The sequence below is a fragment of the Gorilla gorilla genome, chromosome 1 (genome assembly GCF_029281585.2).
Source record: "Gorilla gorilla gorilla isolate KB3781 chromosome 1, NHGRI_mGorGor1-v2.1_pri, whole genome shotgun sequence".
NCBI lineage: Eukaryota > Metazoa > Chordata > Mammalia > Primates > Hominidae > Gorilla > Gorilla gorilla.
In genome coordinates this window covers 207,479,560-207,503,412 of record NC_073224.2, presented here as the reverse complement: position 1 = coordinate 207,503,412, position 23,853 = coordinate 207,479,560, and the positions used below count along the sequence as shown (strand labels likewise).

At 48.7% G+C, this 23,853-nt stretch overlaps 1 protein-coding gene across 1 annotated transcript in view; it reads left to right on the top strand.

The window, feature by feature from the left end:
* The first annotated feature begins 13,269 nt into the window (after positions 1-13,269).
* Positions 13,270-23,853, top strand: part of ZBTB8B (zinc finger and BTB domain containing 8B) — a 29,520-nt gene continuing 18,936 nt past the window's right edge. The window contains exons 1-2 of the mRNA XM_004025381.5: positions 13,270-13,364; positions 18,835-19,866. Coding sequence (XP_004025430.4) covers positions 13,322-13,364; positions 18,835-19,866 — 1,075 coding nt within the window. The 5' untranslated portion in view covers positions 13,270-13,321. The remainder of the gene's footprint in view (positions 13,365-18,834; positions 19,867-23,853) is intronic.

Below are 23,853 nucleotides of genomic sequence, written 5' to 3'. Positions count from 1 at the left end.
AAAGAAGTAGCTGCCACCCTTATATCTGGGAATCATAGGGAAGAGGGTGAAATTATTCCAATTTAGAAGTTAGAACTAAAATTGCCAGGTAAAATACAGGACACTCCTTTAAGTTAGAATTTCAGAAAAACTATGAATACTTTATTTTTATTTTTTATTTTTTTATTTTTTGAAATGGAGTTTTGCTCTTGTTGCTCAGGCTGGAATGCAATGGCACAATCTTGGCTTACTGCAACCTCCGCCTCCTGGGTTTAAGCGATTCTCCTGCCTCCCGAGTAGCTGTGATCACAGGCATGCGCCACCATGCCTGGCTAATTTTGTATTTTTAGTAGAGATGAGTTTCACCATGTTGGTCAGTCTAGTCTTAAACTCCTAACCTAAGGTGATCCACCTGCCTCAGCCTCCCAAAGTACTGGGATTACAGGCGTGAGCCACCGTGCCCAGCCAACTATGAATAATTTTAGTCTATACACCATGTGAGATTTGGAACATATTTATACTTTAAAATTATTTATTGTTTATCTACAAGCAAATTTAACTGATGCTCTGTGTTTTTCTTTGCTAAGTCTGGCAACCCTAGCTGAAACCCTGACATCTGAGGCGAGGAGGCTGCTTGGCAGTGGCAGGTGTCTTTGAGGGGACCACAGTGAAGCTGATGATTCTGTGAATGGTAGAAAAGTACAAACAAATCAACTGCTTATACTGGAATAAACTGCAGCTACCAGGTGAAAAATCATTGCTGAGGGGATGCTGACGGGTATAAGAAGTTGACAGGAGCTTCTAGCTTTGCAGTTTCCCTCTGGTGTACTCCACTTGCAGATGGAAAAAAAGAATGGAGGTTTTCAGTTTCAGTTCTGGCATTAGAAAGCAGAGCATAGACAGTGGGTTTAAAGCCAAGAGTCAACAGATTAGTAATCAGCACAGCTGGGCAGCTGCCAAGAACATTTTCTCCAATGCCCCCCCGAAAGGTGGACATAGAGAACAATGGACTAGGAAGATCCTTCCAGAGAATCCATCCAGGGGCTGGCTAATTGGTTGATCAAGAACTAACAACTGGCAGGGCATGATGGTTCATGCCTGTAATCACAACACTTTGGGAGGCCAAAGTGGGAGGACTGCTTTAGCCCAGGAGCTTGAGACCAGCCTAGGCAATATAGCAAGACCTCATCTCTACAAAAAATTTAAAAATTAGCTGAACCCAGTGATGCACACCTGTAGTCCCACCTACTTGGGAGGCTGAGGAGGGAGGATCCCTTTAGCCAGGCAGGTGGAGGCTGTGGTGAGCCTTGATGCTCACTGCACTCCAGCCTTGGTGACAGAGCAAGACCCTGTCTCAAACAAACAAACAAAAATATTATCTGCTTTTTGAATGATAGGTGTTTTTTTTTGAGACTGAGTCTCGCTCTGTTGCCCAGGCTGGAGTGCAGTGGCACTATCTCGGCTCACTGCAAGCTCTGCCTCCCGGGTTCACGCCATTCTCCTGCCTCAGCCTCCTGAGTAGCTGAGACTACAGGCACCCGCCACCACGCCCGGCTAATTTTTTGTGTTTTTAGTAGAGACAGGGTTTCACCATGTTAGCCAAGATGGTCTCGATCTCCTGACCTTGTGATCCACCTGCCTTGGCCTCCCAAAGTGCTGGGATTACAGTCGTGAGCCACCGTGCCCAGCCTTTGAATGATAGGTTTTTAAAAAGTTGTAGTCATCCTTTCTTCTCTCTCATTGTATATTGGGAGTGTTGAATGATAGATAACGTCTTTATACATGTGAATTTGATGGAGAAGACCACATGTCATAATGAGACTTTAAGTATGATGCAGTAACTTTGGATGGGACTTTAGATTACCTCTCAGGGAGAAGATCAATGTGTTTTATATTTTGCAAGAAGAACGAGTGTGGATGTTGAGTAGTCAAAAAGTGGACTGTGGCAGAGACTGAGCAATTACCATCCTATACAAATTCTTCCAGAGAAGAGAAAAAGTGAGAACTCTCCAGTGCATTGCATGAAGTTGGCATAACTGACGTAGGAGGCAGGACTGGACTCCAGAGCTGGGGCTCAGACTCTGGACCAAATTGAGGACTAACTAAAACAGGTCTGGGGTGGAAACAGCTTTCCATAAAACCTGCCTACCAGTATGCCATGTCAGTTTACCATTGCCATGGCAACACCCAGAATTTACCACCCCTTTCCATGGCAATGACTCTGATAACCAGGAAGTTGCCACCTTTTTCCTAGAAATTTCTGCACAAATTGCCCCTTATTATATTATATGCAAAGATCATATTTACATATAATTAAAAGTAAAAATATGAGTGCAGGCCTGCCTCTGAGCTGCAATTCTGGGCACACTGCCTATGGGGTAGCCCTGCTCTGCAAGGAGTGGTACCTCTGCTGCCGCTGTGTACTGCTGCTTCAATAAAAGTGCTCCAAGACTTTTTAAAAGCACCTTTTGGTTTCATGGTTATGATACAGGACAGGGCTCACCTGTGCTGCATCATAACCATGAAACCAAACCTGGTAAGAATATGACAAGAATAAAAATGAAGGGTCAATCTCAATCATGGATTTCAATACAAAAATCCTAAACAAAATATTATCAAATTGCATCTTCTATGAGAAAACACCAAATGGCGGATGACCCTGGTGCAGCGGGTGGGCCCAGAAGCCACAGGAGCCCTGGAATGGGAAACAGCAGCAACTTTCGGGAGAGGCTTCGCTAGTGACATCGAGGGTGGCCAGGGTGGGGCCCAGCTGTGGAGCATGCTGAAGCAAGGCCAAGGCCAAGGAATGGATGCCATTACTTATAGAAAGGGAAACATTTTGGTTATGGAACATCTCCATCTTATATCCAGTTAATTACACAGTTTATTATATGACTATCCTCCATTTTCTGGCTAGCCAAGTTCCTCATAAATCTGTAAATTCCAGGATTATGTATAGTAAGCAACCTAGGCAGGCCAGGTATATTCGGTTAAGAATGTTTCATAAATAAGGATTTTCTGTTATTTTTTGGCCAGTAAATTCTATTCATGTGTTTACCAAGGGTATGAGTTAGTAGCATGTTTATAAGATTTGACCAGGATCATTTCTTTTTCCCCAGACCCCAGGAAAGAGAGGGAATGGGTTGCAGCCCTGCTGTTAAGTCTTTCTGTCCCATAATGGAACTTTCTTTATCTCATAAAGGATATTTACAATAAATGTACTTTGTATATGAAAAGTTTTCTGTAACAAAAAGTACTATCAAACAACAACAACCAAATTGAGGCAATCACACCAGAGGACCATTCCTGTGCCTGCCATCCTGTCCAAACGTCCATCTATAACATTTTCTATAAAGTCAGGGCTTCAATTGGGAGTAAAATACAGATTGAGAGGGTGTTTGGAATTGACTCAAGAGGCAGTGGCCACTGTACCTAATCCAGGGGAAAATGCATACACCTAAGAATAAATGTGAGTGCCCTACATTGGCAGGGACAACCCAGAGTTGCCCTTGGGTTAAATGGAATTTTTTCTTTGAGACAGGCCTCACTCTGTCACCCAGGCTGGAGTTCAGTGGCACAATCAGAGCTCACCGCAGTCTCAACCCCCCATGCTCAAGCAATCCTCCCACCTCAGCCTCCTAAGTAGCTGGGACAACAGGCATGTGCCACCATGCCTGGCTAATTTTTTATTTTTTGTAGAGACAGGGTCTCACTATGTTGCCCAGGCTAGTGTTGAATTCCTGGGTTAAAGTGATCCTCCCACCTCAGCCTCCTGAGTAGCTGGGACTACAGACACATGCCACCATGCCCAGCCTAAACTAATATTAATAAGAAACCCTGTCTGGGTGCGGTGGCACATGCCTTATAGTCCCGGATACTCAAGAGGCTGAGACAGGAGGATCACTTGAGCCCAGGAGTTCTGGGCTGTAATGTACTATGCTGATTGGGTGTCTGCATTAAGTTCAGTATCAATATGGTGATCTTCTGGGAGCAGGGGGCCACCAGGTTGCCTAAGGAGCGGTGAATTGGCCCAGGTTGGAAACAGAGCAGGTCAGAACTCCTGTGCTGATCGGTAGTGGGATCACACCTGTGAATAGCTACTGTGCTCTCACCTGGGCAACATAGTGAGACCTCTATCTCCAAAAGCAAACAAACAAACAAACACTGACTTCCATTGAGGTGCAACATATTTTGTGGTGACCACTTCATGATTCCTCCCAGGAGAGGAGAGATGGTGGCCCAGAACCTGGAGATGCAGAGGGGATGGTTTTGCCTTTGGTATCAGTTACAGGCAAGGACATTATAGCACCTTGTTGGATGAAGGCAGGTGGAGCCCACATCTGTTGCAACACAAGTTATCCACACTCTACTATATTGCTCCTGACAAACCAGATGCCTCCTGACCAGGTGGGCAGCTTCTATTCTTGCATCTTTTTGGGAAGTGCCCAGCTGCTCCTGACTCTGTTATTCAAGTATCACACACATCCACTCTCAGTGGAAACTTAGGGAACCCCTGAGAAGAGGTGAATTGTGTGTAGTTCCTCAAGTGGCTCTCTATTGTTCTGAGTACTCCTCACTAGGAGTAAATTGTGAAGATCTCATGGACATTTATCACTTCCCTAGTAGTACTCTTATAATTTCTTATGCCTGTCTTTACTTTAATCTCTTAATCCCGTTATCTTCATAAGCTGAGAATGTATGTCACCTCAGGACCACTATTGTACAATTTGATTGTAAAACGTGTGTTTGAACAATATGAAATCAGTGCACCATGAAAAAGAACAGAATAACAGCAATTTTCAGGGAACAAGGGAAGATAACCATAAGGTCTGACTGCCTGTGGCGTTGGGCAGAATAAAGCCATATTTTTCTTCTTGCAGAGAGCCTATAAATGGACATGCAAGTAGGAGAGGTATCGCTGAATTCTTTTCCCAGCAAGGAATACCCTGGGGAAGGAACGCATTCCTGGGGGGAGGTCTATAAATGGCCGCTCTGGGAGTGTCTGTCTTATGTGGTTGAGGTAAGGACTGAAATGCGCCCTGGTCTCCTGAGTACCCTGAGGCTTACTAGGACTAGGAAATTCCAGCATGGTAAATTTTGCTCAGACTGGTTCTCTGCTCTCGAACCCTGTTTTCTGTTAAGATGTTTATCAAGACAATACATGCACAGTGGGACATAGACCCTTATCAGTAATTCTAATTTTGCCTTTGCCTTGTGATCTTTATTGCCCTTTGAAGCATGTGATCTTTGTGACCTACTCCCTGTTCTTACACCCCCCTCCCTTTTTAAATCCCTAATAAAAACTTGCTGGTTTTGTGGCTCAGGGAACATCACAGACCTACTGATAGGTGATGTTACCCCCGGAGGCCCAGCTGTAAAATTCCTCTCTTTGTACTCTTTCTCTTTATTTCTCAGACCGGCCAACACTTAGGGAAAATAGAAAGAACCTACGTTGAAATATTGGGGGCGGGTTCCCCCAATACTCATTTCTCTCTGTATTAGTCTGTTCTCACGCTGCTAATAAAGACATACCCAAGACTGGGTAATTTTAAAGAAGAAGAGGTTTAATGAACTTACAGTTCCACATGACTGGGGAGGCCTCATAATCATGGTGGAAGGTGAAGGATGAGCAAAGGCATGTCTTACATGGTGGGAGACAAGAGGGTCTGTGCAGGGGAACTGCCCTTTATAAAATCATCAGATCTCTTGAGACTTATTCACTATCATGAGAACAGCACCCTGCTCCCATGATTCAATTACCTCCCACTGGGTTCCTCTCACAACACATGGGGGTTATGGGAGCTACAATTCAACACGAAATTTGGGTGAGGACACACAGCCAAATCATATCACTCTCCTGCTATGTTTTCATACAAAGCATTGCCATGAACGAGAGCATGCTCCCCATCCTACTCAAGCACAGCTCTTGGCTCTGTGCATATATTAGTGGGAGGACTGTTGTGGTTTGGTGAGAAATAAGTCAATAGTATCCTATCCTGGGTCAAGTACTTGCACCATTAGGAACTTGGAGCCTGCTGGCATCATAACACTGCCCCTTTACCTAGTTAGAGCAAGTGCTTCTACAGGGCACTGTCAGGCCAGAACATGTCCTGGAGTTAGGGGTAGGGAGCTTGGTTTTTGCTTTTTAATTTTTATTTATTTATTTATTTTTGAGACAGAATCTCACTCTGTCACCAAGGCTGGAGTGCAGTGGCATGATCCCGGCTTACTGCAACCTCCGTCTCCCAGGTTCAAGCAATTCTCCTGCCTCAGCCTCCTGAGTAGCTGGGATTACAGACACGCACCACCACATCTGGCTTTTTTTTTTTTTTTGTATTTTTAGTAGAGATGGGGTTTCACTCTTGGCCAGGGTGGCCTCGAACTCCCAACCTCAAGTGAACTGCCCGCCTCAGCCTCTCAAAGTACTAGAATTACAGGTGTGAGCCATTGCACCCAGCCTGTTTTTTGCTTTCTTATAGTGCAAAAGTCACCCCGTGGGTATTCACAATTTGTCCCTAACCACTAGAGGTTTTCATGAACGTATCCTTTGTAGCACTCCAGAAGGTCAACTTCTTGACAGAAGCTGTCTCCCAACGTCAGTCAGTACTCAAAAATGTGTCAGTTACCAGAGAAGGGGTTATACCCTGATACTTCAATCAATTACTCTGGCATTGTAGAAACTAATAAACAGCTCCAAATATTCTATGATATCTTAAATCAAAACAATTAAGGAAGAGGCAAGGGAAACAAATAGTGCCTGCTGCAATGCTTTCTCATTTCCCTTTGGGAAGATAGGGTTGCTTGTTTTCCAGGAAGTCATCCCTTAGGAATTTTTTTTTTTTTTTTTTTGACAGAGTCTTGCTTTGTCACCCAGGCTGGAGTGCAGTGGTGCCATCTCAGCTCACTGTAACCTCCACCTCCCAGGCTCAAGTGACTCTCATGCTTCAGCCTCCCAAGTAGCTGGGATTACAGTCGTATGCTACCACACCCAGCTAATTTTTGTATTTTTATTTTTATTATTATTTTGAGATGGAGTCTTGCTCTGTTGCCCAGGGTGGAGTGCAGTGGCACCATCTCTGCTCACTGTAACCTCTGTCTCCTGGGTTCAAGCGATTCTCGTGCCTCAGCCTCCCGAGTAGCTGGGACTACAAGTGTGTGCTACCATGCCTGGCTAATTTTTTTGTATTTTTATTAGAGAGGTGTTTCGTGTTGGCCAGACTGGTCTCAAACTCCTGACCTCAGGTGATCCGCTTTCCTTGGTCTCCCAAAGTGCTGGGATTGCAAGTGTGAGCCACTGCGCCTAGCCTAATTTTCGTATTTTTAGTGGGGGGTGGTTTTGCGATGTTGGTCAGGCTAGTCTCGAACTACTGACCTCAGGTGATCCACCTGCCTTGTTCTCCCAGTGTTGGGATTATAGGCATAAGTCACTGCACCCAGCCAGCAATTTTTAATTCTCTATTTTTTGCTCTGGAGGTCCCAAGTTTTAGATTCAGTGACATGTTGCTGTGCCATTCATGCTGCTGGGTACTGTCGATTAGCAGTCAGCATCCATTCCATCTCCTTCTAGTGTCCCTTCCTGTGCTGCAGAATCTGGAGAGTTAAAATGTCATGGCCAGGATTTGGAAATGAAGTGGAGGCCACCCGCCTGCTGCTTGCTGCTGAAGTGTGGCAGCAGAGGTATGAGGTGTGTCTGCAGTAGGGTTGCAGGGTCCAGTCACTAGCCATGTAGGGGTCGAGAGGCTGTTTCAGGGGCAGCAATGGTGATGGTGACTTCCAATCCCTTAATCACAGCCACAGCAGTGTGTTGTTGAGCTTAACAGGTACAGTGGTGATGTCCTGATTTCTTACCTTCCTCATTGCAGCAAAAATGGGTAGCTACCCTGGTGGGACAGTTTGGAGTCATCCCTGCAGAGTCATTCTCTAGCCTCCCTGATAATTTGTATTACTTAATTCCTTATATGAATTATTTTCTGTTTAAACTAGCCAGGTTGCTTTTTGCTTAAACTAGCCAGGTTGGTTTTAACTGAACCTTGAAAAATATACTGAAGCTCTCCCTCTCCCTCTCCCTCTCCCTCTCCCTCTCCCTCTCCCTCTCCCTCTCCCTCTCCCTCTCCCTCTCCCTCTCCCCTCTTTCCACGGTCTCCCTCTGATGCCGAGCCGAAGCTGGACGGTACTGCTGCCATCTCAGCTCACTGCAACCTCCCTGCCTGATTCTCCTGCCTCAGCCTGCCGAGTGCCTGCGATTGCAGGCGCGCACCGCCCCGCCTGACTGGTTTTCGTATATTTTTGGTGGAGACGGGGTTTCGCTGTGTTGGCTGGGCTGGTCTCCAGCTCCTAACCGCGAGTGATCTGCCAGCCTCGGCCTCCCGAGGTGCCGGGATTGCAGACAGAGTCTGGTTAACTCAGTGCTCAATGGTGCCCAGGCTGGAGTGCAGTGGCGTGATCTCGGCCCGCTACAACCACCTCCCAGCCGCCTGCCTTGGCCTCCCAAAGTGCCGAGATTGCAGCCTCTGCCCGGCTGCCGCCCCGTCTGGGAAGTGAGGAGCGTCTCCGCCTGGCCGCCCATCGTCCGGGATGTGAGGAGCCCCTCTGCCTGGCTGCCCAGTCTGGAAAGTGAGGAGCGTCTCTGCCCGGCCGCCATCCCATCTAGGAAACAAGGAGCGCCTCTTCCCAGCCGCCATCACATCTGGGAAGTGAGGAGCCTCTCTGCCCAGCCGCCCATCGTCTGAGATGTGGGGAGCACCTCTGCCCTGCCGCCCAGTCCGGGATGTGAGGAGCGTCTCTGCCCAGCCGCCCCGTCTGAGAAGTGAGGAGACCCTCTGCCTGGCAACCGCCCCATCTGAGAAGTGAGGAGCCCCTCCGCCCAGCAGCCACCCCGTCTGGGAAGTGAGGAGCGTCTCCGCCCGGCAGCCACCTCGTCCGGGAGGGAGGTGGAGGGATCAGCCCCCCGCCCGGCCAGCCACCCTGTCCGGGAGGGAGGTGGGGGTTCGGCCCCCCGCCTGGCCGGCCACCCGGTCCGAGAGGTGAGGGGCGCCTCTGCCCGGCCGCCCCTACTGGGAAGTGAGGAGCCCCTCTGCCCGGCCAGCCGCTCTGTCCGGGAGGGAGGTGGGGGGGTCAGCCCCCCGCCCGGCCAGCCACCCCGTCCGGAAGGGAGGTGGGGGGGTCAACCCCCCGCCTGGCCAGCCGCCCCGTCCGGGAGGTGAGGGGCACCTCTGCCCGGCCGCCCCTACTGGGAAGTGAGGAGCCCCCCCGCCCGGCCAGCCGCCCCGTCCCGGAGGGAGGTGGGGGGGTCAGCCCCCCGCCAAGCAAGCCGCCCCGTCCGGGAGGTGAGGGGCGCCTCTGCCCGGCCGCCCCTACTGGGAAGTGAGGAGCCCCTCAGCCCGGCCAGCCGCCCTGTCCGGGAGGGAGGTGGGGGGGTCAGCCCACCGCCCAGCCTGCCACCCTGTCCGGGAGGGAGGTGGGGGGTCAGCCCCCCGCCTGGCCAGCCGCCCCGTCCGGGAGGGAGGTGGGGGGGTCAGCCCACTGCCCAGCCTGCTGCCCTGTCCGGGAGGGAGGTGGGGGTTTGGCCCCCCGCCTGGCCAGCCGCCCCATCCGGGAGGTGAGGGGCGCCTCTGCCCGGCCGCCCCTACTGGGAAGTGAGGAGCCCCTCTGCCCGGCCAGCCGCCCCGACCAGGAGGGAGGTGGGGGGGGTCAGCCCCCTGCCCGGCCAGCCGCCCCGTCCGGGAGGTGAGGGGCACCTCTGCCCGGCCGCCCCTACTGGGAGGTGGGGAGCCCCTCTGCCCGGCCACCACCCCGGCTTGGAGGTGTACCCAACAGCTCATTGAGAACGGGTCATGATGACAATGGCGGTTTCGTGGAATGGAAAGGGGGGAAAGGTGGGGAAAAGATTGAGAAATCGGATGGTTGCCGTGTCTGTGTAGAAAGAGGTAGACATGGGAGACTTTTCATTTTGTTCTGTACTAAGAAAAAATTCTTCTGCCTTGGGATCCTGTTGATCTGTGACCCTACCCCCAACCCTGTGCTCTCTGAAACATGTGCTGTATCCACTCAGGGTTGAATGGATTAAGGGCGGTGCAAGATGTGCTTTGTTAAACAGATGCTTGAAGGCAGCATGCTCGTTAAGAGCCATTACCACTCCCTAATCTCAAGTACCCAGGGACACAAACACTGCGGAAGGCCGCAGGGTCCTCTGCCTAGGGAAACCAGAGAACTTTGTTCACTTGCTTATCTGCTGACCTTCCCTCCACTATTGTCCTGTAACCCTACCAAATCCCCCTCTGCGAGAAACACCCAAGAATGATCAATAAAAAAAAGAAGAAAAATATACTGAAGTTCAGAGCATCTAACACTAAAGGTTGTGCTGGTCTTGATGGAGAGAGTAAGTCCCACAGCAGACCACATCAGATCTAGAGATCATAAGGCTTCTAAACATTTCCTATGCCTAGTTGTCAGGGGCATGTCCTATGCAGGCCACCCCAAAAAGCGCTTTTACGTTAGCAGTCTGGAATGTTACTAGGTCATCCAGTACAGGTTGCGTGTGCCATAGTCATAAAATTTGGGACCTGAAACTTGGAGCCTGGATGCAGGAGATGTGGAATGAATACTAGGGTGAGTTCCAGGTACAGTCATAATTAAGGTGAAGGCATCAATGACATGACTTCCCAGGTGAGAAGATACAAAAGGCTGAGCCCAGAGAAGCTTGGTGCTCCTCACTTCTGATGCTTTCTCTGCATGATGATCAAAAGTCCTCAGCACCCGAGCTGGCCTTCAGGAACCAGGTGGCAAGGACAGCCACACTAACAGGAAAGATGTAACTGCTGCTGTCCCTCTCTGGGTATCCAGCTTTACAAGAAATAGGTAAACTACTTTTCTTTGATAGATAGTACAGTGGTGTTTGGCTGACATTTTACCTTCTCAAATTATTAAGTTATCTTTAGAGTGAACTGCAATTACATTTTTGACAAGCTCTAAAATATATCCTAAACAAACCCCTCCATCTCTACCACCTCTACCCTATCCCCAGTTATCAGCATCTATCAGCAGGGGAGAGATCATATCTTATCTCTTCCCTGCTTAAGATCCTTCGAAGGTGTCCCTTCACATTCATAAGAAAAAATCCAAACTCCTTAAGGTGGCCTACAAATCCCTACATAATCTGGCCTTTGCTTCTCTATCCATTCATATTTCCTGTCGCTTGGACTGGCTACATAATTTGTGGGGCCCAATGCAAAATGAAAATGCAGAGCTCCTTGTTCAAAAACTACTAAGAATTTTAAGAGGGCAATGGCAGAGCATTAAACCAGGCATCAGCCCTTTCTTTTTTAATTTTTAAAATATTTATTTAGATTTTCTTTTTGTTAGTAATTAAATCATCATCATCTTCTTCTTCTTCTTCTTCTTCTTCTTCTTCTTCTTCTCCTTCTCCTTCCTCTCCTTCCTCTTCCTCTTCTTCTTCTTCTTCCCTCTTCCCTCTTCCCTCTTCCCTCTCTCCTCCTCCTCCTCCTCCTCCTTGAAACAGTGCAGTGGCACAGTCTCAGCTCACTGCAACCTCCACCTTCCAAGTTCAAGTGATTCTCATGCCTCAGCCTCCCTAGTAGCTGGGATTACAGGTATGTGTCACCATGCCCAGCTAATTTTTGTATTTTTAGTAGACACCGGGTTTTGCCATGTTGGCCAGGCTGGTCTCAAGTGATCCGCCTGCCTCAGCCTCCCAAAGTGCTGGGATTACAGGTGTAAGCCACTGCACCTGGCTCTTTTTTTGTTTTGTTTTGTTAAGTAAAAGACCTCACCTGGAAGCACCAGCCCTTTCTGAGTGTGCGGCCCTGTGCCACTGCATGGGTTGCATGCCCATTAAGCTGGTCTACCTGCCATCCACTTCCTCAACCCAATGGCATTCTCCTGTTTCTTAGATATGTACCAACCGGTTTTCTGTTTTATCTTAGCATGGCTCACTACTCCTCATTAGGGTCTCTCAGTGAAGGGGGTAGCCTTTTTTTTTTTTTTTTTTGAGACAGAGTCTTGCTCTGCTGCCCAGGCTGGAGTGCAGTGGCCAGATCTCCACTCACTGCAATCTCTTTGGTTCAAGCCATTCTCCTGCCTCAGCCTCCCAAGTAGCTGGGATTACTGGCCCATGCCCGGCTAATTTTTGTATTTTTAGTAGAGATGGGGTTTCACCATGTTGGCCAGGCTGGTCTCGAACTCCTGACCTCAGGTGATCCACCCGCCACCACTCCAGCCTGGGCAACAGAGTCTGAGACTCCGTCTCAAAAAAAAAAAAAGTCATACTGCATAGAGTGAACCCCTAATCCAATATGACTGGTATCCTTATAAAAATACTTTTTTTTTGGAGACGGAGTCTCTCTCTGTCGCCCCAGGCTGGAGTGCAGTGGCGCGATCTCGACTCACTGCAACCAAAAGGAGACATTTTGACATGGAGACATATACAGGGAATATGCCCTGTGAACATGAAGATGGCCATATGCAAGCCCAGGAGAGAAGCCTGGAAGAGACCGTTTCCTCACAGCGCTCAGAAGGAACGAACCCTGCCAACATCTTGCTTTCAGATGCCCCCAGGATTGTCAGACAATATCTGTTATTGACGCCACCGGGTTGGTGATACTTAGGTACAGCAGCCCTAGCAAACGAATACACCCCCATTAGAACTAAGCTCCCTGAGAGCGGTAAGCTGCCTTGTCTTGCTCACAGCTGACAAGAACACGCCTGTACGGTCACTTAGCACCTAGTACTGCCATTTAACCGTTTCACTAGTATGTAGAACCGGAGAGCCTGTCAAGGGAAGAGCTGAATCTTTTATCTTTTGTAACGACTACCCAGTGAAGGAAACCGCGGGTATGCACTAAAAACCTGTTGAATCGATTAAACCATTTCACTTATTTCCAGATTTTTGCGGACAGCGCCAGTAGGTGAAATATGTGCGGACTGATGAGTCACAGCTCTTATTCCCTGGGCTGCATTAATACCCACGACGTGCTTTTCGCTCTCCAGACAAAGAGACCGGTACTTGGCAGATCCCTCAAGTGGGACTCAAAAGACCGAACCGAGCTGCAGCCTTTCGCTAGCACTGGTCCTCGCCCCTTTTGGCATCTTGGTACTTGTAGTTTTGTCCACTCTATCTTTACCCGAAAAGCCAGCGCTGAGACCACAACTCCCATCACCCTGCGAGCACCGGCGCCTTCAGAGCGCATCCTCCGAGGGGCACCAGCGCCATTGACCACCCTGCTGGCCGAAGGGCCCGCCTTCCCGAGGCCAGGCGCTCCCGCGATTGGCCAGCCGCCCCGCCTCTCATCGGAGGGCGCCAGGTGAATGAAAGGGGGGCGTGTCGATGCGCGGAGCTCAGTGGCTGCGCTGCTGGAACCCGCTGGAAGGTGAGCGCGAAGAAGCGGGTTGGCGCTGCCGCTTTCGTTGGTTTGGGGAGGATTCCTAGCACCCGGGAGGCTGGCCGGAGATTGGGGTTAGCGGGCAGGGTTGCCCCCACTCAGTCATCCTCCTTCGGACCGCTTGGCCCTGGCAACTCCTGGGACCTCCGCCCCGCGAGCCCTTCCAGCGTGGGGAGGGGCAGGCGCGGCCGTGGGCCCCCAGCTTCCCTGTCATTGGGTGTCCTCCGCGTCGTCCAGCCGGGGGTCGCGGCGTGGGGTGCCCAGGCGTGGGGGGCTCGGCAACACTGGAGAAGTGCCAGCGGCAGCGATGGCCACTTTGTGCGCGGGAGGCCATGGGAGGGGCTAGGCCTTGGGGCCCCACCCTCGGGGGCCGTGCCCTGTAGCTGGTTCTGGTGGCCTCTGCAGGTCGTCTGATGCTGGACGGGGGAGGGTCTGTCTTGCGAGCAGTTTAGATGCAGTTGACCCTGAAATTCTTCTTATGGAAATGGAAACTTCTCCAGTGTCCTTCTCCTCCGATCCATGCCTAAAAGAAAGGAGTGACTTCCCCAACCTGTCGCATCGTGTCCTGGAGGGTTTGAGGAGGCCGGTTAGCATAGTGGTTAAGGATGTCAACCCGGGAGTCAGTCGGATCTCTGTTCTATTACTAACTTGGTGATGTTATCTGTATCTTTGAATCTCAGTTCCTCCTCTGAAAAAGAGGATGTAGTTAGAGTATCTGTCGCACTGGGTTATTGTGAGGTGAAAACTAATGTGCTTGTAAAAGCCAGGCATGGTGGCGCGCACCTGTAGTCCCTGCTACTCGGGAAGCTAAGGTTGGGAGGATCTCTTGAGCCCAGGAGTTCCAGGCTGCATTGAGGTAGGATCGTGCACTCCAGCCTGGGCAACCGAGCAAGACCGTGCCTTTTAAAAATTTTAATTTAAAAAGTAAAATGAATATGCTTGTACTTTGTACAGTGTTTTATAAGGAAGAGTGCTCAATATTTACTAAAATTGAGGAGCAGGTTTTTGTTATTCTCAGGTTGGTGGGACTGGAGGAGTCTTGTCAGAAAGGGTCGGGGGTGGAATTCAAGGCTGCTTTTGGCCTCTGAACAGAGACAGTTGCGTGATCTGGCTAGGACTCCCTCAAGGGTATATGAGAGTTTGTATTGCAGGTAGTTGTGTTGGCATCTGCTGTCTCCTGGAGGACAGGCACTATACTTGGTTCATTTTTCTATTCCTGGCATCTTCCTTGTGTCAGGCATTGTATGTAGCCCGTGACCGTTGAATTGAGTTGGAACCGTGGGATGGTTGGGAGGTTCCCTGCCAGACTGCAGATAAATGTGCTTCTGAGAGCAGTCTGCCCTAAGAGCTGCTCTTCTGGGATAAGTGGTGATCCTCAGCACTTCCCAGGGCAGCAGAGCACTTCAGGCAAATGGGGGTGATATAAATAAATATTTACACAATATATACCAAGTACAGGATTGGGGAAAATTTTGAAGAAAATACTATACGGATAGACTTTTGCAACGTCAGGAAGTAGAATAAAAATAATTGCAATAGAATAAAAAATAATTTCAGTAAGAAAGCCAAAAGAAATTGGTTTTAGGTGCTATTTCTGGAAAGGAGGCTTTTCCAGTGAAAGACGGAAGTGCCCTGGGAAGAGCCCCTATAGATCAGACCATACTACAAGTTAAGAAGTGTTGTGCGTACTTACATATTTATCTACCTGGCTTACCAACTCCTTACCCCTCTGCCCTGCCTCCTTTTTTTCTTAGTTAACAAAGAAAAAAGCCAAGGCAGAAGGATCACTTGAGTCCAGGAGTTCGAGACCATTGAGACCAGCCAGGGCAACATAGTGAGACCCCATCTCTACAAAAACATGTTTTCAGAATTAGCTGAGTGTGGTGCTGCATGCCTGTAGTCACAGCTACTCGGGAGGCTGAGGTAGGAGGGTTGCTTGAGCCTGGGAGGTCGAGGCGGCAGTGAACTGTGATCATGCCACTGCACTCCAGCCTGGGTAACAAAGTGAGACCCCGTCTCAAAAGAAAAGAAAAGCAATACATGCACATAGTAAAACATTCTATCAGAAAGGTTTAAAATGAAAGGCGAAAGTCCCTCCACACACTTCTTGTTTTTTTTTTTTTTTTTTTGAGATGGAGTCTCGCACTATCGCCCAGGCTGGAGTGCAGTGGCACAATCTCTGTTCACTGCAACCTCCGCCTCCACCGCCTCCTGGGTTCAAGTGATTCTCCTGCCTCAGCCTCCCGAATAGCTGGGATTACAGGTGCCCGCCACCATGCCCAGCTAATTTTTTTGTATTTTTAGTAGAGACGGGGTTTCACTACGTTGGCCAGGCTGGTCTCGAACTCCTGACCCCAGGTGATCTACCCACCTTGGCCTCCCAAAGTGCTGGGATTACAAGTGTGAGCCACCACACCCGGCCCCAAGTGGATTTTAAACTTGGTTTATAGTTTATCTACTAAGCAGTTAAGAAATGAATATTCCTTTTTTGCTTAACAAATCTATTTTGTCCAAAGCACTCTGCCAGATACTGTAGGGGATATAAAATTGAATAAGACATGGCTCATGCTTTCAAAGGGCTTGTAGTTCATTGACAGAGAAGGGCCAGGACATAAATGATAAGCAGGAGTTAACCAAGGGTAGTGGAATAAGTCAGTTAGGAGTCTCCCAGTTGCATGAAATAGAAAACCCAACTCAGAGGCCAGGTGTGGTGTCTCACACCTGTAACCCCAGCACTTTAGGAGGCCGAGGGGGGCAGATCACTTGAGGCCAGGAGTTCGAGGCCAGGAGTTCGAGACCAGCCTGGGCAACATGGCAAAACCCTGTCTCTACCAAAAGTACAAAAAAAACTATCCTGGCGTGGGGGTGGGTACCTGTAGTCCCAGCTACTCGGGAGGCTAAGGTAGGATGATTACTTTAGCCAGGGAGGCGGCGGTCAGAGTGGGCCGAGATCACACCATTGCACTCCAGCCTGGGTGACAGAGACCCCATCCCCCATCTCAAAAAAAAAAAATAATATTTAAAAAAGAAAACCCAACTCAGACCAGCTAAACCGAAAAGGAACTTAATTGGCTTCTGGCACTGCTTGAGTTTGGGCTCCAATGTTGTCCCCAGGCTCCATCAGCCTGAGCTGGGCTGTCATCTTTGTTAGGCTGACTTCCCTGGTGGTATGGCAGCAACATCCCTCACATCCTGCATCCCACAGAGCAAAGAGTGCTCTTTTTTGAAATTCCAGCAAATGTTTCATTGCTTTTCATTGGCTCTGAAAACTACATGGCCATCTCCGAGCCAATCACTGTGGTCACAGGGTGGGATGCCTTAATTTTATTAGCCTACATTATAGCTTACACACCTGGTGCTTGAGGATGGCACCAGCTTTATGCAAAGCATGTTGGCCAAGAATGGGGGAAGGATGCTTCCATCAAAGCTGAAAAAAGGCACTAGAACCAAAAGAATGGGGAATGCATGCTGGCTAGCCCAAGAATCCACCAAATACTTCAGTATAATGATGATAAAAGGAGACCAGTCTCGTTCGTGACCAGCCTGGGTAACACAGTGAAACCCCATCTCTACTAAAATACAAAAAATTAGCTGGGTGTGGTGGCATACACCTGTAATCCCAGCTACTTGGGAGGCTGAGGCAGGAGAATCACTTGAATCTGGAAGGTGGAGGTTGCAGTGAGCCGAGATCGCGCCATTGCACTCCAGCCTGGGCGAGAGAGTGAGAATCTGTCTCAAAAAAAAAAAAAGACCAGTCTCAAAGTTTTGAATTGGGACGCTGGAGGCTGAGTGTGGTTTACGCTTGTAATCTCAGGACTTTGAGGGGTGGAGGCAGGAGGATCGCTTGAGGCAAAGAGCTTGAGACCAGCCTAGGAAACATAGCAAGACTGCCATCTCTACAAAAAAAAAATTTTTTTTAATTGGCCAGGCGCAGTGGTACGCACCTGTAGTCCTAGATCTTGGGAGGCTGAAGCAGGAGGGTTGCTTGAGCCCAGGAGTTTGAGGGTGTAGTGAGCTATGATCACACCATTTGCACTCTGGCTTGGGCGACAGACCCAAGACCCTTTCTCTAAAAAAGAAAACCAGTTTCAGATTGATACACTAAACACTCAAGTATAATTTTTTTTTTTTTTGAGACAGAATCTCACTCTGTCGCCCAGGCTGGAGTGTAGTGGCGCAGTCTCAGCTCACTGCAACCTCTGCCTCCTGGGTTCAAGCAATTCTCCTGCCTCAGCCTCCCGAGTAGCTAGGACTCAGGTACCCGCCACCACCCCTGGCTAATTTTTAGTAGAGACGGTAGTTTTAGTAGAGATGGGGTTTTGCCATGTTGGCCAGGCTGGTCTCAAACTCCAGACCTCAGCTGATCTGCCCGCCTCAGCCTCCCAAAGTGCTAGGATTACAGGTGTGAGCCACCGTGCCTGGCCTCAAGTATAATTCTTAGATGTGGATATTTTCTATAGTTTGAGCCTTGAAGAAAGTAGAATGTAGTGCATTAGAGCATTGGCTCTGGAGGCCAATAGACCTGATTTTGAGTCCCAGATCTGTTACAACTGGGTCATCTCCTACCCTCAATTTCCTTATCAGAACAAGGGAGACAATATTAATATTTACTTACAAGGTTTTTATAAAAATTCATTGAAAGAATTCATGTAAAACAGTAAGCACTGTGCTCGCATGCAATTAGCTATAGTTATTTTTTTCATAAATTAACCCAGTTGGATAACTTCTTATTTTTATTAGATCCAAAGCAGACCATATCATTATTATTATTATTTTGAGACAGAATCTTGCTCTGTCACCCAGGTTGGAGTGCAGTGGCACAATCTTGTTTCACTGCAGCTTACACCTCCTGGGTTCAAGCGATTCTCCCACCTCAGCGTCCCTAGTAGCTGGGATTACAGGCCCGGCTAAGTTTTGTATTTTTAGCAGAGAAGGGGTTTCACCATGTTGGGCAGGCTGGTCTCAAACTCCTGATTTCAAGTAATCTGCCTGCCTTGTCCTCCCAAAGTGCTGGGAAGCCCATATCCTAAAGACACTACTGCACCACTGGTTTTGGAAAAGTTGTTTAAAATTTTTAAAAGAAATCTTATTGGCCGGGCGTGGTGGCTCACGCCTATAATCCCAGCGCTTTGGGAGGCCGAGGCGGGCGGATCACGAGGTCAGAAGATCCAGACCATCCTGGCTAACACGGTGAAACCCCGCCTCTACTAAATATACAAAAAATTTGCCGGGCGTGCTGGCGGGCACCTGTAGTCCCAGCTGCTCGGGAGGCTGAGGCAGGAGGATGGCGTGAACCCAGGAGGCGGAGCTTTCAGTGAGCAGAGATTGCGCCACTTCACTCCAGCCTGGGCAACAGAGCGAGACGCTGACTCAAAAAAAAAGAAAGAAAGAAAAGAAAAAAGAAATCTTGTTTGTAAAGGTTGGGATTTGTGAATTAACTTAAGAAAAATCTTGGCAGAGATACAGGTTTACTCTGGAGCAGCAGCAGCTGGCGGAGCAATGGAGATGCAATCCTATTATGCCAAGCTTTTGGGGGAGCTGAATGAACAGAGAAAGAGGGACTTTTTCTGTGACTGCAGCATCATTGTGGAAGGGCGGATCTTCAAGGCCCACAGGAACATTTTGTTTGCTAACAGCGGCTACTTCCGAGCCCTGCTCATTCACTATATCCAGGACAGCGGGCGGCATAGCACCGCCTCCTTGGACATTGTCACCTCTGATGCCTTCTCCATCATCTTAGATTTCCTCTATTCTGGGAAGTTGGATTTGTGTGGGGAGAATGTGATTGAAGTGATGTCGGCTGCCAGCTACCTGCAGATGAATGACGTGGTGAACTTCTGCAAGACATACATTAGGTCATCCCTCGACATTTGCCGAAAGATGGAGAAGGAGGCTGCTGTGGCTGCAGCAGTGGCGGCGGCAGCGGCGGCGGCTGCAGCGGCGGCAGCGGCGGCGGCTCATCAGGTTGACAGTGAAAGCCCCAGTTCAGGCCGGGAGGGGACCTCCTGTGGTACCAAGAGCTTGGTCTCCTCTCCAGCCGAGGGAGAAAAGAGCGTGGACTGCCTGAGAGAGTCCCCTTGCGGTGACTGCGGAGACTGCCACCCCTTGGAACTGGTGGTGAGAGAGAGCCTTGGCGGTGGCTCGGCTGACAGCGACCTCTCTACTCCACCCAAACGGATAGAGCCCAAGGTGGAATTTGATGCTGATGAAGTGGAGGTGGACGTTGGTGAACAGCTGCAGCAGTATGCTGCCCCGCTGAACCTGGCCCACGTGGAGGAGGCCTTGCCAAGCGGCCAGGTGGTTGACTTGGCTTACAGCAACTACCACGTGAAGCAATTCCTGGAGGCGCTCTTGCGCAACAGCGCTGCCCCGAGCAAGGATGATGCAGACCATCACTTTCCTCGGAGTTTGGAGGGAAGACCAGAAGGTGCAGGAGTAGCCATGAGTTCCATGATGGATGTCCAGGCTGACTGGTATGGAGAGGACTCAGGTGAGCTCCCTTAGCATTCATCAGCCCTGCCAGTGATTTAGTACACACTGTCTGTGCCTTGTGTTCTCCCATCATCATGATCATTATCACCATCATCATTGTCACTACCAACATTATCAGTACCATCATCACCAGTACCATCATCATTACCATCATCACCAGTATCGTCATCATTACCATCATCACTACCATCATCACCAGTACCATCATTACCATCATCACCAGTACCATCATCATCATTACCATCATCTCCAGTATCACCATCATCATTACCATCATCACCAGTACCATCATCATTACCATCATCACCAGTACCATCATCATCACTACCATCATCACCAGTATCACCATCTCATTATGATCATCATCAGTCACCATTATTGCCACCACCACCACCACCAACATGCATTAATTGAGCACCTGCTATATGCAGAGCATTATTTCTTCATGTATGTTTGTGTTTTACCTCTACAACTGGAATGTAAGTGTGTTGGGGGCAGTTTGGAGACATGGGAGGAACCCACTCTCTTCCACTAACCGGCAATGGGACCTTGGTTAAATCATTGAATCTCTTTGAGTCTGTTTTGTCATCTGTAAAACGGGAATAATCATCCCTGCCCTGCCTCTCTCACAGGTTTGTTGTGGGGACCAAATGAGAGAGTTTTCAGAACTTTTTCTCGCATATCATCTTAGATTTCCTCTATGCTGGGAGGTCAGTTTTGTGTGGGGAGAATGAGATTGAAGTGATGTCCAGAGATATATGCTCCAGAGATTTATACTTCTCTGTGTCAGCCAAGGTGCTTGTCAGAGACTAGGCACCCAGCCTGGCATGCTTGATGATGCCATCTACTTGAGACTATTTGATTGATTGATTGATTGATTGAGACAGGGTCTCGCTCTGTCACCCAGGCTGGAGTGCAACGGTGTGATCTCGGCTCACTGCAACCTCTGCCTCCCAGGTTCAAGTGATTCTTCTGCCTCAGCCTCCCGAGTAGCTGGGATTACCGTAGGCGCATACCACCACGCCCAGCTAGTTTTTGTATTTTCAGTAGAGACAGGGTTTCACCATGTTGGCCACGCTAGTCTCAAACTCCTGACCTCAAGTGATCCTCCTGCCTTGGCCTCCCAAAGTGCTGGGATTATAGGCGTGAGCCACTGCGCCCGGCTGACTTGAGACTATTTTAGAGCCAGTATTTGACATCATGTGAGCTAATTTTTTACATCCTTTGGTGGGCTTTTGCGTTTTAAGAGAACCTGGTTGTTTCTTTGAACAGTTATGAGAGTTGAGTTAATATGGTTAACTCCTCTTAACAGGTGAGGTAATTGTGTTGTAAGGTGTCTTGTAGGAGACAAAAATAAACTTGGCTGCCAACTTACTGATGAAACGTGGCTTCCAGAACCTTAAGCCAAGGCTGGGCGCGGCGGCACGCGCCTGTAATCCCAGTTACTCAGGAGGCTGAGGCAGGAGAATAGCTTGAACCTAGGAGGCGGAGCTTGCAGTGAGCCAAGATCGTGCCACCACACTCCAGCCTGGGTGACAGAGCGAGACTACTTCTCAAAAAAAAAAAAAAAAAAAGAAAGAAAGAAAGAAAAGAAAAGAAAAGGAAAAAAACACCAGAACCTCAAGCCAAGAAATTCATGAATTGCAGTCTAGTAGTGAAATATTGAGTAGTGAAAGTCTTTTCCTTTTTTTAGCTTCTGATTCTCTGAAGTGAAAGTCTTTTAAATAAAGGGAGATCAGCTATTTTTATTCATTACTAAATGGCTGTCTTGAGACTTTTTTTTTTTTTTTTTGAGACAGGGTCTTACTCTGTTGCCCAGACTAGAGTGCAGTGGCATAATCACAGCTCACTGCAGCCTCGACCTCCCGAGCTCAAGTGATCCTCCCACTTCAGCATCCCAAGTAGCTGTGATTATGGGCATACACCACCACACCCAGCTAATTTTTTGTATGTTTGATTTATAATAGAGACGAGGTCTCCCTATGTTGCTCAGTTTGGTCTCAAAACTCCTGGGATCAAGCAATCCTCTCACCTCAGCCTCTCAAAGTGCCAGGATTACAGGTGTGAGCCATTGTGCCTGGCCTGTCTTGAAACTTTCTAATTTCTGGGTTTATTTTATTTTTATTTTTTTGAGGCAGAGTCTCACTCTGTTGCCCAGGCTGGAGTGCAGTGGTGCGATCTCAGCTCACTGCAACCTCTGCCACCTGGGTTCAAGCGAGTCTCCTGCCTCAGCCTCCCGAGTAGCTGGGATTACAGGCACATGCCACCATGCCTGGCTAGTTTTTGTAGTTTTAGTAGAGATGAGGTTTCACCATGTTGGCCAGGCTGGACTCGAACTGCTGACCTCAGGTGATCCCCCTGCCTCGGCCTCTCAAAGTGCTAGGATTACAAGGATGAGCCACTATGCCCGGCTTCAAATTTCATTTTTTTAAAAAGCAGGAGCACTCAGTATGTCTGATTAAAACAAGACTTGAAAAACTTGAAAATGGCCAGGTGCAGTGGCTCACACCTATAATCCCAGCATTTTAAGAGGCCAAGGTGGGAGGATTGCTTGAGCCCAGGAGTTTGAGACCAGCCTGGGCAAGATGGCAAAACCCCATCTCTACAAAAAAAAAAAAAAAAAAAAAATTGAAAAATTAGCCAGGCGTCATTGCATGTACCCATAGTCCCAGCTACTCAGGAGGCTGAGGTGGGAGGATCACCTGAGCCTGGGAGGTCGAGGCTGCGGTGAGCTGTGATCGTGCTTCCAGCCTCGATGACAGAGTGAGACCTTGTCTCAAAAAAAGAAAAAGAAAAAAAAAGAAACACTTGAAAATGCTGTTTCTGGTTCTCAGAGACACTGGCTTCACCAGCATTGGGAAGATAGTGGCTGCTTCCATGAACACACCATGGGAACTTGTTGAAATTCTCATTGCTGTGTGTATAATGGCATTTCACAGACTGATCACCCTTTCACATCCACAAGTCTCTCATGGTGTCCCATACCTTTGGCAGAGGAAATATGGAGAAACTGTGACCTAGAAGGGTTTAGTGAGTTTCGTAAGAATGCAAGTAGTAGGTGGCCCAGCTAAAACCAGAAACCTGGAGTGGCTTCTTTCATTCATTAAACAAACAGTGAAAGCAACACAAGTAGGTAGCGGATTTCAGTGCAATGATTTTTTTCTTTGAACCCCTCTGCATGTAAGCACAAGAAGTATCAGGAAATAGGCATTTGGCTCTGTGCCACTTATAATATATTCAGGTCCTGTCCTTATTGGTCTGAAAAGTCAGAGTTCTTGCTATAAGGTGTTGTGGTGTGGCAAGGCAGCTGCCCTGGCCCCTGGCTGTGCCCTGTTGTCTACCATGTTTTTATTTCATTCATACGGCTCCAGGGTATAGTTTTTCCAAGTGCTAAGGCACAGAGTAGGATTGATTTGTTTGGTTATTCATTTATTTGTTCAAATATTTGAGTACCTTTTGTGTGAAGACATAAAGATAAGTCAGACATGGATGCAGCCCTCAAAGAACTGATGGTGTTGTATAGGAGATAAGACACAAATGTGGGCCGGGCTCAGTCGCTCATGCCTATAATCACAGCACTTTGGGAGGCCGAGGCAGGTGGATCACTTGAGGTCAGGAGTTCAAGACCAGCCTGGCCAACATGGTGAAACCCCGTCTCTACTAAAAATACAGAAACAAATTAGCCAGGCGTGGTGGCGAGTGCCTGTGATCCCAGCTACTCGGGAGGCTGAGGCAGGAGAATTGCTTGAACCCGGAAGGCGGAGGTTGCAGTGAGCCAAGATCACACCACTGCACTCCAGCCTGGGCAACAAAGCGAGACTGTCTCAAAAAACAAAACAAAACAAAAGACACAAATGTAAATGACGTCACATGCTAGAAAGGTACTAGGGTTGAAAGACACTCAGAGGTATGAGTTCATGGTAGTCCAGAAGGAGAACTGGCTTCCTACTGGGAGATCAGGGAGGCATCCTGAAAGTGCCATCTG